This window comes from Spermophilus citellus (assembly GCF_964194105.1).
Source record: "Spermophilus citellus genome assembly, chromosome: 4".
Lineage (NCBI taxonomy): Eukaryota > Metazoa > Chordata > Mammalia > Rodentia > Sciuridae > Spermophilus > Spermophilus citellus.
The window spans coordinates 179,764,032-179,782,282 of NC_138185.1; the positions used below are offsets into that span (position 1 = coordinate 179,764,032).

The window sequence follows — 18,251 nt, forward strand, 5'->3', positions numbered from 1 at the left end:
CAAATGAATGTCTTATGTTTAGTATTTAGTATTTTAGGAACCCTAGGTTACCTAAGCTCCTCAATTATCTAGATCTTAATTTGTAAACAGAGAATTATTTTCTAAAGGTAATCATGATTTAAAATGCAAAGTTACACAATGTAAAAGTTGCTTGTTGCAGTAAGGTCAGCCTTTTATAAAATTAATTTTCTTGAATTGTCTTGTTGTATTTTATGACCTGCCAAACTACATGCTTGCAGTACTGCCAAAATTATTAGTTGTCTTTTATTAAACATTTCATTAATTAGTGAAGCACAATTTTGTATACAAGTTCTATAGACAGGTTAGGCCTGCTCCTGGGTGGGAATAATTCATGTATCTCTTCTGTAGCTAGTGTTCTAAGTAATTTTAAAATTGTTTTTAATTATAATGATAATAATGAAACTACATGCTTACACAGGGGCTCTTTTGAGAGTGGGTCCATGAACATAATGGAATATTAATTATTAAATGAATTTTTTAGTTGAGAGAAGGAGGATAGGAGAGAGAATGTGTGTGTGTGTGTGTGTGTGAGAGAGAGAGAGAGAGAGAGAGAGAGAGAGACAGAGAGAGAGAGACAGAGAGAGATAGAGAGAGAGAGAGAGAGAGCACTTATTAGCTCATTGGTTGATATAGCTTTGACAGTGTTCCCCAGGCACACAGAAGTCACTTAAACACTTGAATATATGTAAACCCCATGAAATAAAACATAGATAAATATAGAAAGATCTTTTGTTGATGTCCAAGATATATTGATCCAGTTGGCTATAAAGTGAGGACTGAGGGCTGGGGATGTGGCTCAAGCGGTAGCGCGCTCGCCTGGCATACGTGCGGCCCGGGTTCGATCCTCAGCACCACATACCAACAAAGATGTTGTGTCCGCCGAGAACTAAAAAATAAATATTAAAAAAAGAAAAAAAAAAGTGAGGACTGAAAGGGATCACATGTGTCATTTGTTCTTCAAATAAAAATGATCTAAATTTTCCTATGAAGATGTCCATACAGACTTCAACATGAAGAGTCCCTTCTCTGTCTACACTTTGACAAGTGAGGGATCGCTTGAATCAATTGAACAGTGTCTTGGAAAGCTGGTTCTCCCCAGCACAATTAATTGAAAGCTGGGCGGGGGGAAGTATCCAAAAATAAACCTCAATGTCAGTTGAGTGCTACACAAGTAACATTAACCTCTCTTTACTAATGAACAAGTTTGGTTCAGAGAGGCAATTTTACTGAATTAGAAATGAATTTATAGTACAACTGAGATACTCCAGGGAAATCTACTTCTTGTAGCCTGATGCTTCCTGGTTCTAAAGTGGTACTTTTTATTTTTTTATTTACCGAGTTTACAGTTACAAATATAAGTAAACTGAAATTAAAGGATACCCTGAGATGAGAATATATATGTAATAATGCTCTCAAAGTTAAAAATTATATAATTAAGCAGTATAATTACCATTTAATCATCACTTTTGTGCCCTATCTACCTATGATATGCTTTTGAAAACTGTGTCCTTGTTTGGAACTGATAACAATTAATATAAATCTTGGTGACCTGTAAGGTCCATCTTGATATAAAAAAAGCATAAGCATATTTTCTTCCTCAATATTAGCCACGCTTATGATCTCCATTCCCTAAATTTCTTTCTAACATAAGCACTTATGCTTATGAATGCAAAGAAAACACTCACTCTTTTAATCTTTCTTTCTTTGATATTACTGATAAGTATCCTTATCAGTGCTAAATAAACCATACAATGGGCTAATTTGAACCATTAAAATAAAATGGAGTAGTCTGCCAGGTTTCCAGCCACTACATCCATATTCTCTAACATTCTCCCTGGCCAGGACCCTGGTTCATAGTCTCTGGTGTATAGTTTCTGTGAAGTGGCTCAGTTCCCAGAGCCATTGAGTGGGTTCTGGCAGATTTGGCCGCATTTGAATCCCCTGTTCTGGAAATATTTTATGGAGGTTAGAAACCAAGAACTTAAGATTTATCCTGAACAACAAGCTGAGATTCAACAGTAAGAATGGTGGTTCTCTGATACCAGGCAGTAGATGTTATCCATGAGTGCTAGAAAAGCATGTGGATCTAAGGAGGTAGGTGGAGAGAATCAAAGAGAGAAAGATCCTAGCTAACTTTTGGGAGGAGAGGGTCTGCTTTTTAAGAACTAATTATTTGGAGAATAGATGAAACTATGATTTATGTCATTTCTATGATAATTTTAATATTTCATTGCTGAAGTTAATGTACCTTTCTCCATTCTCATTGCCTTGATTAGTATGTTTTATTTCCAATCTTTGATTCATTCTTCATTTCCCAAGTACAAATTGGTCTCATGCTAATTAACCACTGTAATGGCCAGCTTAGGCAGTGCACTTGGAAGAATGTAGGTAGGTGCCTATGGATCTGAGGCATTTGTTGGCATTACATATGAAGTTTGACTAAATATATGTATACATATACATATATGTATTGAAGGAGGTGGCAGCACGAAACTTGATGTTAGCATAGTTTTATGATGTGACATCTCTTACAAAACAAAATAATTGAAAGTCATGCTAGTCAAGTTTTTGTTTGAGACCAGTTTATGCTCGAAATATTTTAATTATACAGCTATGTTAATTAGTCTATTTCATTACTTGTGATTTAACATTATTAGATTTAGGTTGTAATCTCTAATGATCATTTGTCTCTGACTTGTTAACTAACATATTATCCTTAAAATAAATTTTAGAATTACATTGTCAGTATACTCAGGTTTTAACTGATAAGTATAACAACTAGAAGAACTTGTGCCAGAGGGTAGAATAAACTCTCTTATCACAATTTATTTTGTAATGTCAAATTTTATAATGATTCTATGTACTAGAAACACTGTGTATCTTGCAATGGTGTAAAATGTAAAAAAGTAGATGTATTACACCACACCAATCAAAGACAAATAAGCAAATGTTTATTGTAAGAAAATATGTGGTTGGCAAATGATGAACCATTTATATGATATTTAATTGTAATGTTTAACTGTAAATTATGAAATGCATAGTCACAGAACATTAGCTTTTAAATCTTGGCTTGTGAAAGGAACAGCAATTAGATGTGTCAAGGATCACAGAAAATTACTTAAAATACAATCAGGCTATCTGGGTTGATCTGATATTTCAGGGAGATAGTATTTTTGAAGCTCTGTTTAAAAACATGTTCAAAATTACATGGCACAGAAAATTTTCCTTGCTTTTGTGGCCTTGCCAAAATGTTGTCACCTTATCTGTAGTAATTATCTAGGCTGATGGAGCACTCCAGGTTACACATTTCTTCAAATTATAAACTGTTTTATAATAACATCGAGAAATTTATTGGTCTCCTTTACAATATCATAAATACTAAGCCAAAGCATAGCCCAGCTCACCTACATATAATGAAGACATACAGAATTTAAACAAGCAAAAGACATATTCATTTTTGTCAGGTATAGGTTTCTATTTCTTTTATAAACAAGGAAATGACTAAGGAACAATCAAGAAAAATAACTTTCTTTCTTTAAAATTTTAGAATAATTTGATAGGTAGCCAAATATGAATGGGCTTAGATTTTGAACTTCAGTAGGTGATCACTGTGCAGACCCAAACTCTACAACCCCAGTGGACTTGTTAGCATTATTTTAGAGTGTTAATTGATGGCAGGCCCAGACTAGGAACATAGCAAGCAGAGGCAATGCTTAAATCACAGATAAACCAAGCTCTTAGAATCTCTACTTAGCACAAGTATTTCACTTTGTTTAGAGTTAATTATTAATATCTCCCTACCCTCCAATTGTTTACTTCCAGAGGGCAGGTCCTGTGTATTATTTTCTTTGGATCCCCCAAACTCTTACCCTTCCCTTTTACATATGGGAACCTCTCTGTAAACATTGAGATAGAAATACAAGTCTAGAACTGGAAATCATGCCCTTTCAACATGATTAAAGGCCTTTATTGAAGCCAAGGTGAAGTTATGTGGATGATTATTATATTTTATCTGAAGGTAAACAAAATATTTATAGCTAACTTTTTAAAACAAATTATTATCATACTCACTAGGTACTTAAAATTAGAACACTAAAGTTATGAACACAGAGAAATGTTAGAAGGAAATCTTTCCTCCCAAAACTCATGAAAGAAAACTGAAAGAATAATCTCTTCAAAATCAGCAGCCTCACTCACCTACCATCTGATCTGTCTTTCTGCAGGATAGAAAATGTAGAGGCCCTGGGGTTTATGCTTTCTGTAGGAAAATGATGTTTGTTCTGCTCCAAGGTGATTTTTCAGAGCACAGGAAAAAACATCCATGGCAGGAATTTTTCTAACACTGTGATTTCTGGGCTTTTCCCCAAAGTTGGTGAGGTTTATGTGTATGCCTAAGTTTCAAAACCTTAGACATGTCTTTGCGTGTTGGTCTGAGTTTAGCCATGCTCATCTAATGAGTGAGAAAGAAAACTTACTCTTATTTTGGTAAGATAGACTAATTAGGGTGAATTAAAATCTTTATTTAATCTTCCTACAGTTATCCTTTTAATGTGTTCTATAATTGCAAACCTTTGGTCTGTTAATCTCTGATTCATTAGTGGGCTTCTTAAGTGTTTATTAAGGAGCATGTGTAATATTCTGATAATTACTAATAATCTTTGTTCATAGCACATTTACAAAGATCTCTGCAGGGAGTTCCATTAGGCTCATCACCACTTATTATCAGTGTACAAGTTTTACTAGAAGTCTCCCACCCATATAAAATATGGAACTTGGGAGATTTATAAAATAAAATGAAAGGTCTTTTCTCTCTTATAGCTAAGAAACTCATGTATTAACTCTGTATTGCTCTTCCTCAAAATAATAATAACAACAACAACAGCACAACTGTCCTCTGCTATCTGCTGTTCCATTTTATCTCTGAGGAGAAAGAGGATTAAATTACACCTTTCACTAGTGTGTCCTGTGAATCAGTGGCAACACAAATTGTAACTGGTAGCTGCTGGTCTAGTCACTAAAGTGCCTCACCTCCTTTGACACAAAGGCGGAATTATTATGTAGCCTAATGCTATATAGAATGTCACTGAGGGGGAAAATAAGTACCACTTACAGTTGTCTTTGGTAGTAAGGAGCCTCTTCATCCCCACCCTAGAAAAACCAAACCTTGGCACCTCCTCTTTGATAGCTTAAATCCCCTTAACAGAGGACAAGCTTTGACAGATAGCACATCAAACTAAAAGTGGCAATAAGGATAAATGATTGATATGAACACTTTCTGAAAGTGGGGTAAGTAGGGAAAGCTAGGAAGAGCACAAAAATTGCAAATCTAGAAAATGATCTAGACACAGAAGAGATAAACTGCACCTACTGCAGTAATTTGCTTAGGATTGGTGGAGCGTCAAAGAGGCAGCTCACAATAGCTTTTGCCCCCCCCCCAAATTTCCATTGGTTCTCTCCCCAAGCACACATCAAATTATCATATGATCTGATTAAAAAGTATTTATGCTATACAAATATAGCTCAAGGTGAATCCTATTAAGTATCCAGTCCAACCCTTTGTAACTAATTGTTGCATATGAATAAAGACATGAATACATAAATCATAAATTATATATAAACATATATAATATATTATACATATATTAAATATACATGTATATCCCAAAACCTACAATCCTTTGGATATAAAGGCACTGAATAAAATGATATTTTTTTGAATTTTCAAATAGCCTTGTCTTAAGATGTTTAAGACAGAAAAGCCACTTTATTTTTTTCAAACATCTTTTTTATGGCCATGTCTTCAGAAGTCCTCAGACAAGCTGAAGTGGCATATCTAACTATGCTGATAATCAACAGCAGAGAAATTTAAAATGTCTCATTGAGCACACAGATAAATTAGTTGGAAATATTGTAGTCATGATTCTTGACAAAATCTACTGAAAAATTATTTAGTGAGGGAAAACATTTTTTTAACTTTAAAAAATACATTTGTGCCCAGAAAAAATGAAAAGTTGTGCTCTGTTTCTATAGAGTTTGTCAAAATACTCTATTGTCATGTATAACTAATTAGAACAAATTTTAAAATTTTTTGAAAAAATATTTGTGCATTTGTTTGTGAACGCTGAGAAGCGCCCACCGGCCCTGAAGGTTACCACAATATGTCACTTAACATTTACAGTGTGGCAGCCTACTCCCTCCTTGTTAAGTGCATGCAGTCCTGTGCAGACAGGCATTGAGGCTGGCTGCATAACTGATTCCTTTGCATTGTAGCCCAGGGTTTAATCTACATTCCTTTCCTTTGTGTTTGATTCTGACTGAATGTTAGGCACCAAATATTTCTTGAGAGTTATTCCTTTGTCCAGTTTGTTGGCTTGGTAGCAAATTTTTATTTTAATAAAAGAAGTTACTTGGATGGAGATTCCAGATGTGTAGAAGCTGCTTTTATTAGGACAATGGAGAGGTCCAACCTTTTCTTCTAAATACAATCAAGAGTAGTGTGGCTTTGCCTTTGCAATTTTACAAAGAGTTGTATTACGTAACTGGAAAATTGTCTCCCTAAGCATAGCGAGAATTTGTTAGCATAGAATTGAGCTTGAAAAATGCTGATATAAAGCTTCAATCCAGGATAGAGACCTTTTAAGTTGCTGAAATATAGTGGAGAGGAAGAAGGAAATTGCTGTTTTACATGATTGACCAAAATACACTATAATTATATCAACTTGAAACAGATTCCTTAGAAGACCTGATAAGTCTGTGATCAGAATAAGTCATGTGTAGTGGAACTAAATACTGCATGTACTTTCTCTGCAGTGTGGGCATGCCATATGTGAGATGCACAGTAGAAGAGACAACTGTACTTGCCCTAACCCTTTTAATGGGACCTCTAGCTGCTTTAGGCATAGTGAGTCCTATGGGAGGTTGTACTGAGGCAGCAGAATTTACCATGCCTGTCCATCCTTTCCCATTGCTCATCCAACACAGCTTGTAGGCTCCCCTCATGTAGTTATTTTTATGTCACCTCCCCTGTTTGTAATGAATACAGCATTACTCAGGAGACTCTTAGCTTCTATATAAGTACTCCCCAAGGATTCTGCTAACTATTCTTGTTGCCTATTCTGAAATAGATGGGTAAAGTTTATCACACATTTTTTAACTCAAAATATCCTTCCTTTGCTTTCCTCTTCACTCCAGTGTCCTTGAAAAGTACTACTTTGTGTCTGTCACAGTCTACCCCTAGATTGGAGATTATCCCCCAAACAAAGGGTACTAGTATCAATAGAACTCATTGGCCAGCATCTGATACTCTGAAACACTATTCCTAAACATTTTCCCTTGTATATGGTATCATGTCTCTGCACGCCTCCTTTACCTAACTATAAATTTCTGAAAGGCAGGGTTATGTCTTATTTCTATGTAACCCCCCAATATAGTAGTACCTAATATACAGCAATGCTTAAAAACTCATGTTAGCTGAATGAATAATGGGTTGGAAATATTATTTATTGGCTTCTAAGAAATGAAAGAAATTACATACATGAGTGAATGAAGTGCCTGGAATTCCAATAGCCAGGTTAGGTAACTAGACACTTATGAAGTAACTATATTTGTCATTCGTATCTGTACAAGCCTTGGTGTTTCCTGAACTTGCCAGTATAGACAAAGCTGACATGTCCATCTGCTGTCTCTTTCACAGTCCCTTTTAGGAACAGAGTCACATGACTCTGAGATGGCCACCGAGAGGTAGCTGAAGCATTCAGCTTAGGACAGAAAAAGGTCAAATGTTCAATACTGGCCTTTGACTTTATCACCTAAGCACCCTCTTCTAAACAGCTCAGGTCTCCACCACCATGAGCAACCAAGCATGTGCAGCAAGCAGAGAAATGGAACATCTTCCTGAAGGAAATCCAGATGGGGCTGCTATGAGGAAAAGTCTTTTTCTTCACTCCCCATGAGAAGGGGCAGCTTTCCTTCACTGGCCTTTGTTCCTTTCAGCACCTGGAATGCTTCCTCCTGGTCTGCTCTTTTTGCCTCTCTAATCCCACAAGGACCAGCTCAAATCCCTTCCCTTTCCTGAAACCCTTCCTGACCCTCCGCAGTAAACAGTAATTATCCCTCCACCCCATGAACACCTGGAAAACCCAGTGCCCATGCTACTTAACATTTCTGGTGTTTTCTCTTATATTGTCAATTATTTTTTTCTCATATTTTTTCCTATACTACTTAAAAGGGACATAATGGCCTGGATTTTTGTAAAACCTATAGCATCTTATATCATATGGCACACATTAAGAAAATACTTGGTAATTTGGAAGAAAAGCATCTAGAAAGGAATTTGACTGAGGTAAATGTACTTAATGAAAGATTATTGGAGATATTATGAGAAACATCTATGTGCCTATAATACTTTTATAATTTATGAAAGTATGTTAAATAATTTCCTTACGAGAACAATTACAAAAGAGTCTTGGATTTCCCGAGTAGACATGAGAAAGTGTTTCATAGTTAGCAATGAGTAAGGTTACAAATACACAAAGGCAGAGATGGAGATGCTTATTTGAGCTGAAACAAAGTCATATTTTGGAAATTGCTCTATATATTCCACAGTTATTTGTTATATAACCCTATATGTGATTCTCCTATTGTGTTAATTTCTGATTAGTCTTAATTCATTTGTATCCAAAGTACCAAGTCATCTCATTTATATGTTATAATTCAGAAATACCAAACATAGTACATCTACCTGACCATCAAATTTTGGTTTTATTCTAGACGAAACCTCCTTCTGAGTCAGGTCAGTGAGATATACACAAACTGCATCTCTGGATCCAAAACAGTTAAAATGAGCTAGTTGTAATGGCCCATGGTCTTCTGATAAGCTATGTACAACTTAAATTTTTTTTTATTTATTCTTTTTAGATATACATGACAGTATAGTGTATTTTGACACATTATATATACGTGGAGTGGAGTATACCTTATTCTAATTAGGATCCCATTCTTGTGGTTGTACATGATTTAGAGTTTTACTAGTCACATATTTATATATGAACATAGGAAAGTTACTTCTGATTCATTCTATTGTCTTTCCCATTCCCTTCCCCCTCTCTTCCTTTTGTTCCCCTTTGTTTAATCCAATGAATTTCTGTTCTTCCCTCCTCCCCCCATCTTATTGTGTGTTAGCATCTGCATATTAGAGAGAACATTTGGCCTTTGGTTTTTGGGACTGGCTTATTTCGCTTAGCATGATAGTCTCCAGTTCCATCCATTTACTAGAGAATGCTATAATTTCATTCTTCTTTATGGCTGAGTCATAGTACATTGTATATATATATACCACATTTTCTTTATCCATTCATCTGTTGAAGGGCACCTAGATCGGTTCCATAGTTTAACTATTTTGAATTGAGCTGCTATAAACATTGATGTGGCTGTGTCACTGTAGTATGCTGATTTTAAGTCCTTTGGGTATAAATTAAGAAATGGGATAGTTGGATCCAATGGTGGTTTTATTCCAACTTTTCTGAGGAATTTCCATACTGCTTTCCAGAGTGGTTGTACCAGTTTGCAGTCCCACTAGCAATATATGAGTGAACTTTCCCCTCACGTTCTCATCAACTTTTATTGTTACTTGTATTCTTGATAATTGTCATTCTGACTGGAGTGAGATGTAATATCAGTGTAGTTTTAATTTGCATTTCTCTAATTGGTAGAGATGTTGAACATTTTTTGTATATTTGTTGACTGTTTGTATTTCTTCTCTGAAGTGCCTGTTCAGTTCCTTTTCCCATTTATTGATTGGGTTATTTGTTTGTGGCGTTTTCTGAGTTCTTTATATATCTTGAAGATTAATGTTCTATATGATGTGCAGGTGGCAAAGATTTTCTCCTATCATGTAAGCTCTCTCTTCGAGTTCTCGATTGTTTCCTTTGCTGTGAAGAAGCTTTTTGGTATGAATCCATCCCATTTATTGATTCTTGATTTTACTTCTTGCACTTTAGGAGTCTTGTTGAAGAAGTCAGTTCCTAAGCTGGCATTATGGAGAGTTGGGCCTATATTTTCTTCTAGTAGGTAAATCCCTAAGTCCTTGATACACTTCTGGTCAAATCCCTAAGTCCTTGATACACTTCATGTCGAGTTTTGTGCATGGTGAGATATAGGTGTTAAAATTCATTCTGCTATTCATGGATTTATACCAATGATGAGTCAACTGAAAGAAAAATTCGGAAAACTATCCCATTCACAGTAGCTTAAAAAAATACTTGTAAATCAATCTAACAAAAGATGTGAAAGACCTCTACAATTAAAACTACAGAAGACTAAAGAAAGAAATTTAAGAAGACCTTAGAAGATGGAAAGCTCTCCTATGATCTTGGATAGGCAGAATTAATATTGTCAAAATGGCCATACTACCAAAAGCGCTGCACATATTTAACACAATTCCTATTGAAATTCCAATGATGTTCTTCATATAAGTAGAAAAAGCAGTCATAAAATTTATTTGGAAAAATAAGAGGCCCAGAATAGCCAAAGCAATCCTTAGCAAGAAAAGTGAAGTAGGAGACTTGACAATACCAGACCTTAAACTATACTACAGAGCTATGGTAACAAAAATGGCATGGTATTGGCACCAAAACAGATACATAGACCAATTGTACAGAAAAAGAAGACCCAGAGACAAATCTACATACATACAGTCCTACTAGACAAAGGTACAAAAAAATTAATTGGAGAAAAGAAAGTTTCTTCAACAAATCGTGCTGGGAAAACTGGAAATCTGTATGTAGAAGAATGAAATTAAACCTCTATCTCTCACCCTGCACAAAACTCAACTCAAAGTGGATTAAAGACTTAAGCACTAGAACAGAGATCCTGTGCCTAATAGAAGAAAATACAGGCTCAAATGTTCACCATATCAGCCTATGATCTGACTTTCTTAAAACACTCCGAAAGCACAGAAGTAAAACCAAGAATCAATACATGGGTTGGATTCAAACTAAAAAGCTTCTTCTCAGCAAAGGAAGCAATCAATAACATAAAGAGAGCCTAAAGATTGGGAGAAAATATTTACCACATGCACCTTAGATAGAGCATTAGTCTCCAGGATATATAAAGAACTCAAAGGACTTTAACACCAAAAGTATGGTGGGCAAGGCACTTCACAGAAGAAGTAATACAATTGATCAACAAATATATGGAAAAATGTTCAATATATTTAGCAATTAGAAAAATGCAAATCAAAATCACTCTAAGATTTCATTTCACCCCAGTCGGAATGGCAATTATCAAGTATATAAACAACAACAAAACTATGTAGGGGATTGATACAGAATAATATGCAAATCAAAGTCATGACAAAAAAAGAATACAAACAACAAGAAAGATGGTGAGGATGTGAGGAAAATGTTCACTCATACATTGCTAGTGGAAATTTAAATTTGTGCAATCATTATGGAAAGCGGTATGGAGATTCCTCAGAAAATTTGAAATGGAACCACCATTTGACCCAGCTATCCCACTCCTTGGTTTATGCCCAAAGGACTTAAAAATCAGCATACTACAGTGACAGAACCATATTGATGTTTAAAGCAGTTCAATTCACAATAACTAAACTATGGAACCAACCTATGTGCTCTTCTACAGATGAGTGGATAAAGAAAATGTGATACATACACCCACCCACACACACACACACACACACACACACACACACAATGGAGTATTGCTTAGCCTTAAAGAATGAAATAATGGCATATGCGAGTAAATGAGTGAAGCTGTAGAATATCATGCTAAGTGAAATAAGCCAATCCCAAAAAACCAAAGGTGGAATGTTTTCTCTGATATGTAGATGCTAATTCACAATAAGGGAGGGGTTAGGGAGGACTAGAGTTACTTTAGATTAGATACAGTGAAGGGAGGGGAGGGGCTATGAGGCTAGGAAGGTTAATAGAATGAATCAGACATTATTATCCTATGTATGTATGTAACTTATGACTGGTGGTATTCTACATCATATACAACCAGAAAAATGAGAAATTATACTTCATTTATATATGATGTATCAAAATGCATTCTGCTGTTACATATAACTAATTAGAACAAAATTTAAAAGGTAAAGAAAAGAAATATAAGACCAACATACAATCCCAGCTCTCACTCCAGTCATAGGCTTCTTTTCCCAGAATTAATTCTAAGTTTACAAAAAGGAGCCAAATTAGGACATATTAGTTAGTCTGAATTTTCAAACCTTACATTAAATCATCATCAAAGAACACTAATTTAAATAAGAATTAGAGTTATTTGTTTCATTCACATCTTCAGATTTCTGAATTATACATTAAAGCAATACATGACATCTGCATATGCTTTACACAAAAGAAAAAAGTATAAATGCCTCAGGGTGCATCTGCCTAGCTAAGAAACAGATGAAAAAAGTCTTTTTCTATAGTTCCTATTAAAGTACAAAGAAATATAATATTAAAGGCTACAAAAATAAGGTCAAACTTATATAAGGCAAATAAATCAATAAAATCTATAGCAAAGACCAGAATATGTTAAATTAATCTGAAAAAGCTGAGTTTCTAAGACTTTGAAAAATGAGAAAAGTCATTTGGCAAAATCCTTAACTTGGATTCTTTTTTCTTGTTGTTGATTGATTTTGTTACTAGGTTCCAGATTCAGAGATATGCAACTGATCCAAACAGTTATAAAAGCTTAGGGGACAGCTTTCGTATGATCTTCCGAACAGAAGGGTATGTATTATTTTTCTTGTACAGACTATGTTGACATAGACTTTTTAATGTATTTCTATTTAACATGTTTCCTCATTTTCAATGGTTTATTTTCATAGTTTATTAGGGAAAACATACTTAAAAGTGTGCCTTTCTATTTCATTATGTTTTTCCTGAGATGATTAAAAACTGAACATGTATATAATATGATTATATGTATGTAATATAATATATGTGTATATAATATAATTACTACCAAAAATATTAATAATTAATAATAATTACTACCAAAAGAGTATTAATAACCAATTTAATGACTAGAGGACAATTTCTAATTTATTTCATTAAGGCTTTTAAAACTTCTCATAATGGAGACCATCTAAAATTAACAGTTATTTATATTGGTACTTAGATATAATATACAAATGCATTCCTTGTTTGCACAAGGTTTATAAATATGCAATCAAAACAGATCTGTGTCGACTCAAAATCAAGGGTCAAATATTCTCATGTGGAAGCTAGAGCACAGTAAGGGGGAAAAAGGTGGGGCAGGATATCATAAAGACAGAGGGAAGACCAGCTGTGTAGAAGGACAGTGAGAGGGAGAGAGGAGGGAAGGGAAAGGGGAAGAAATGCAGAATGGATTTCACAAATTATTCTGTATGCCTGTATAAACATACTGCAGTGAATTCCACCTTCTTTTATACCTACAAAGAACCAATTAAAAATACATAAATGAGTGCAAGGTAGACCAGTAGAATAGAAGGAGGAGGATAGAGGTAGGGAGGAGGGAAGCACTAGAGACTAAAATGGAGTAAATAAAATTTCATGCATGTATAATTATGTCAAAATGAACCCAACTATTATGTACAACTATAATGTACCAATAAAATTAAACATATATAAAAGACCTTAAGGTCTAATGGAATAATGAATGTTTTAACAGATCATAAACTTTTGATTTATTATTTTACTTAAATAAAATAAATGATAAATAAATACTCTAGAAAAAAGTAAATATATACATATATGTATATCTTCTGTTCTCTTTAATATCTACAGATTCTATAGTCAGTGGAATTTCATAGTAAATTCATAATAAAAATTTAAAAAGATTTGTCAAAAATTGATGCATCAAAGTCATTATCATATCTGGTAAATGATCAGATAAATAGAAATATATTGCTCACATAAGCTAAAATTTCTTATATAACACAGTTAAAGATTGTACTGTATCATTTTTAAATTATACTTTATAATACTAAACATATTACATTTGCTTTTGAAAGTTGTTTTTTATTTAAAGATCTTTAAAATGATAATTATTCAAAATTTTATTAGCAATAATAATAACTAGCATATATTTAGCCTCCTTATGTGCTAGGAATTCTCCCTACAATGTTGAGCTATGTACCTTTCCAGTTGGACAGATAAAGAAACCAAGATTTAGAGAAGCTAGTCATTTTTACTTATCTGATAAGTGGTGGAAAGCACTTTTAAACCAAATTTAAGTCAGTTGACCCAAAATCCTTGCTTTTAATCACTGTAGTCACTACCTCTCTTGCCAAATTATACTATAAGTGCTATTCTGATAATCATTTATTTCAAGTAATGCTATCTCATGGATATCTTTCCATGTCAGTATATTCTTTTTAACAACAACATAATTATTTATCTGCGAGCTATAATTTATTAAAGTAATCCCTTTGGTGGATTTTTATGTTGTTTTCAGATTTTTGCTATTATAAACATCAGTAGAATGCGCGCGCGCACACACACACACACACACCCACACACACACACTCACATACATATACTTGAATTTTAGAAATATATTTATTTTTTTAATATGGTATTTATATTTTAAGTATATTTTATATTTACACATTTATATAAAATAAGTTGCTAGCTATGGATTTCTAGGATCAAATTATATGAACACATTGTATTATAGATGCTGACAAATCACCTTCCAAAAAGTATGTACTGATTTCATACTCAGTTCTTGAGAGTTCATATTGCTCCATGCTCTCTCAAACATGGGACATTATTAATCATTATGTGTGATATCTTTCCCTGACATGTGTCTCCTGCTGACCATCTGACAAACTAAAAATGAAACTGTCTTAATTGTGTTCCTCTTATTGTTACTGGCATTGAGCATACTTTTTTATCATGAGGTATCATTTCTCTCAATTCTTGCCAATTTGTGTTCTTCACCTATTTCTCTCAGATTAGTTTTTAAATTGATATGTAGGAACTTAATATATATTACAGAAATAAATTCTTTGACTGTTACATAGATTGCAAACATTTTCCTAACTTGTCAGTTGCTTACAGCTGTAGTATCTTACTTATCCTTTCAGAAGTTTGACTTTTGAAAACTTACATGTGATCCTATCAGTCCTTTGAACGGTCTGATGTCACACTAAAATAAAAACGAAACAGTCTCTAACCCCAAGGTTACAAATATTTTCTTATTTTTTTTGTTTTTGTTTTTTACATTTAAATCTTTAATTTATTCCAGAATTTTTAAGAAATGTACAGTTTGATATACAGGAATTAAATTTCATTTTGAAATGATTAGTCAATTATCCAAACACCACTTGTTGAAAAAATCCATCCTTTACTCATGAATTGAAAATGCTACTTTTCACATATTACACTTCTTCATATAGCATCATCTAGAGTTTCTATTGTTTCTCCATTTCCTGTTCTGTTTCATTAATTATCTCTATGTCAGTATCATACTGTTTTAATTATTTTATCTTTAGAGTATTTGGGGACTATGTAAAAACATGCCCTGCAGTATAAAGTTTAAATTCCTTCCTTAGTGTGCAGAGCCCTTCCTTGTATGGCCCTCCCTTCTTCTCCCGGCTCATTCTGCATACACAGATAGGTTCTAGGAAAAGCAAATGGTTTGCAGTCCTCTGATCTCGCACACTGTCATGGCTTTTTCATGTTCTCTATTCCTGGAGAACCCAAACTCCTAATCCACCCAAGGAACTACCCCTCTTCATTCAAAGGTGATTGCAAATTTCCCCACCTGGCCATCTCTTGTCTACCACATGCCAAATTATTTTCCCTCTTTCTTTCTCTCCTCTCTTCTTTCCTCCCTCCCTCCCTCCCTCCCTCCCTCCCTCCCTCCCTTCCTTCCTTCCTTCCTTCTTTCCTTATGTAAGTATGGTATATAAAATATAGTACACACTACCCTTTCTCCCTTTCCAACCCAAGATTATATTTCTCTAAGGGCCAAACCCCATTTAGCTCTATATTCCTGATGCTGTGTTTGTACTGAGTGGAGACAGTATGTGAATACTAAACAGAAATGAAAGTCATCACAGCAACATCATAATGCTGCAAAGTGAAACAGAGACAACAGTTTATGCAGTAGACCACCCTCTCTGAAGTTATAATAATGATCTTGAGACCTGATTAAATATTTTCTAGTCATCTAGTGACAAAGGATCAGCAAATCCTTCTTGCTATGACTTTGAAGATGTGATATCTAAGTGCCATACACTGACAATACACTTCTATTAACAATAAGTGGGATAAAAAAAATCATGTGTATTTCACTCAATGTATAAAAGTTAAAGAAATCATAGTGTGTTACCTAGTAACTGAATTTCCCTTTCTGGTGAAACAGTCACTTCAGCATTGCCAAGTTCTGTAAGCTGTAACAGATATCTGAATTGGATGTGGGCGTTTCTTAGCCAAGGTCTTCATTTCATGTGTGTTTTAAGAAAAAAAAAATTGATGTTTCTGCTTTGATACCAAAAATATAACAAACACACAGTATGTGTGGTCCTTGCATAGAAAAATTGGGCTTTTCCTATACTGTATGTATAATTGCTTCTAGAACAAACTGATATTTTTCTGCACTGCCTGTAGATCTGGTCATCTATTTGTTAACCAAAGGCCAAAAGGTTCTCATATTAGAAATGAAAATATTTGTCAAAATACAAAAGAAAAATTTGCTTGTTAATTTTGATATGGAGCAAAAGCATTTCATAGCCTTAGGTTAAAGAAAGTCAAGCAAACAAAAAAGAAAGAAAAAGAAAAGAAAACATTTTAATACATGCTGTGTTAGATTTTTTTTCCTCTAGCAAAAGCATATCTTTTTAATTTTGTTATTTGGAGTATACTGTGTTTTTAAAGATGTTCTTCTTTCCCAGATGCATAAAGGTTGGTTTTCTCTTTGGCCTATGAGGAGATTAATACTAGTTAGTTTGACTATTAGGATCTCTCCTCCATGTTGTAAGTTTTGAAAATTAGTCCTTTCCCTTTGAAAAACACTAAGAATATGTACATTTAGAATCTGTACAAATACCCCCATTTCCCCACTGTAAGAAAGTGAAGTGATACTCACCACCATTCTTAGAGACCCACCCATTTCCCACCTCTCTGCCTAGAATTCATATGCTTCCAAAAGACAATTGCTCAACCACATGAGTCTAAACCCCTTTATTGCTTCTAAGATTCCAAAAACACAGAAAGATTGTACTTTTATTAACATCATGGGTTTTCAATATAGTTTTTCAGAGATTAGATTAATTTAAGTTTTTTAAGACTTCTAAATTCTGGGTAGAGGTTTCTATCATATGGAATTTTCATAATTAATTGACTTTTACCAAGAAGGTTGTTTTCAGAAAGAAGGGAGAACTTCAAAGGGAATGAAGGCAGGAAAGGAATGTGTTATTGTCATTGTTAATGATATCTCTGTTATCACCATGATTCTTTATTTTTCTCTGGTTTGACAGAATTAACTAATAGTTTCATCTATTGTATAATAAAGTGAGCCCCAAAGCTATAAAGATGCAGTCTAGTTTATTAGGAGCCTCTAAAGCCACTAAGTTCCTTTCTGTAAACTGTTGAACAATGGCTAGTGTCCCTGTTAAACATGTGCCCACACATCAGCCTCATTTCCCTTTGCCTCGAGTATCTCAGGAAGGCTTTGGTACTTGTCAGTCCTTTAATTAAGAGTCACTGAGGTGTTCATAGAGGGATGAGGAGATTATAAATTATGTTAATGTAAAACCAGGACAATCTTCTCACCCAAACCTTACTCTCCTCCACTGCAAGTACTCTAAGTGGCCATTCTTTCTGAAATAAGGAGAGGAAAAAAATGATTTAGAACTGACAGGAAGACAATATGGAAATAGTGCTATCAACTCCTAATTTTTAAATTGATATTCTATAATCTTTGGTATTTCTACTTTCAAATCACACAGCAATTTAAAGCAGCTTTTATCTATTCCTTAACTAAAGTATGAAAACTCTGGGAAACCGGTACATATGTTCAGTCAACCAAATCTTGGCGATTTTGAGGCAGCACCACAATCTTCTGGCAACTCAAGACTTAATCCACAAGTTCATGGTTTTTAGTCAGTCTACTCTCATCCTGTATGTTTCTTAGCTCTCTTATGAGAACAACTCTTGGGCATTGGTTTGCTTGAGGCAAATAACTAGGAAACAGCTAGGTCAGATTAAACTTAGTTT

At 34.2% G+C, this 18,251-nt stretch overlaps 1 protein-coding gene across 5 annotated transcripts in view; it reads left to right on the forward strand.

Moving 5' to 3' along the window:
* SLC25A21 (solute carrier family 25 member 21) overlaps positions 1-18,251 on the forward strand; it is a gene marked incomplete at its 5' end in the record, with an annotated part of 517,166 nt that overhangs the window by 364,805 nt on the left and 134,110 nt on the right. For all 5 annotated transcript variants that reach the window (XM_081290705.1, XM_081290707.1, XM_081290706.1 and 2 more), the window contains one exon: positions 12,687-12,770. In XM_081290705.1, the coding sequence (XP_081146831.1) occupies positions 12,687-12,770 (84 nt within the window). The remainder of the gene's footprint in view (positions 1-12,686; positions 12,771-18,251) is intronic.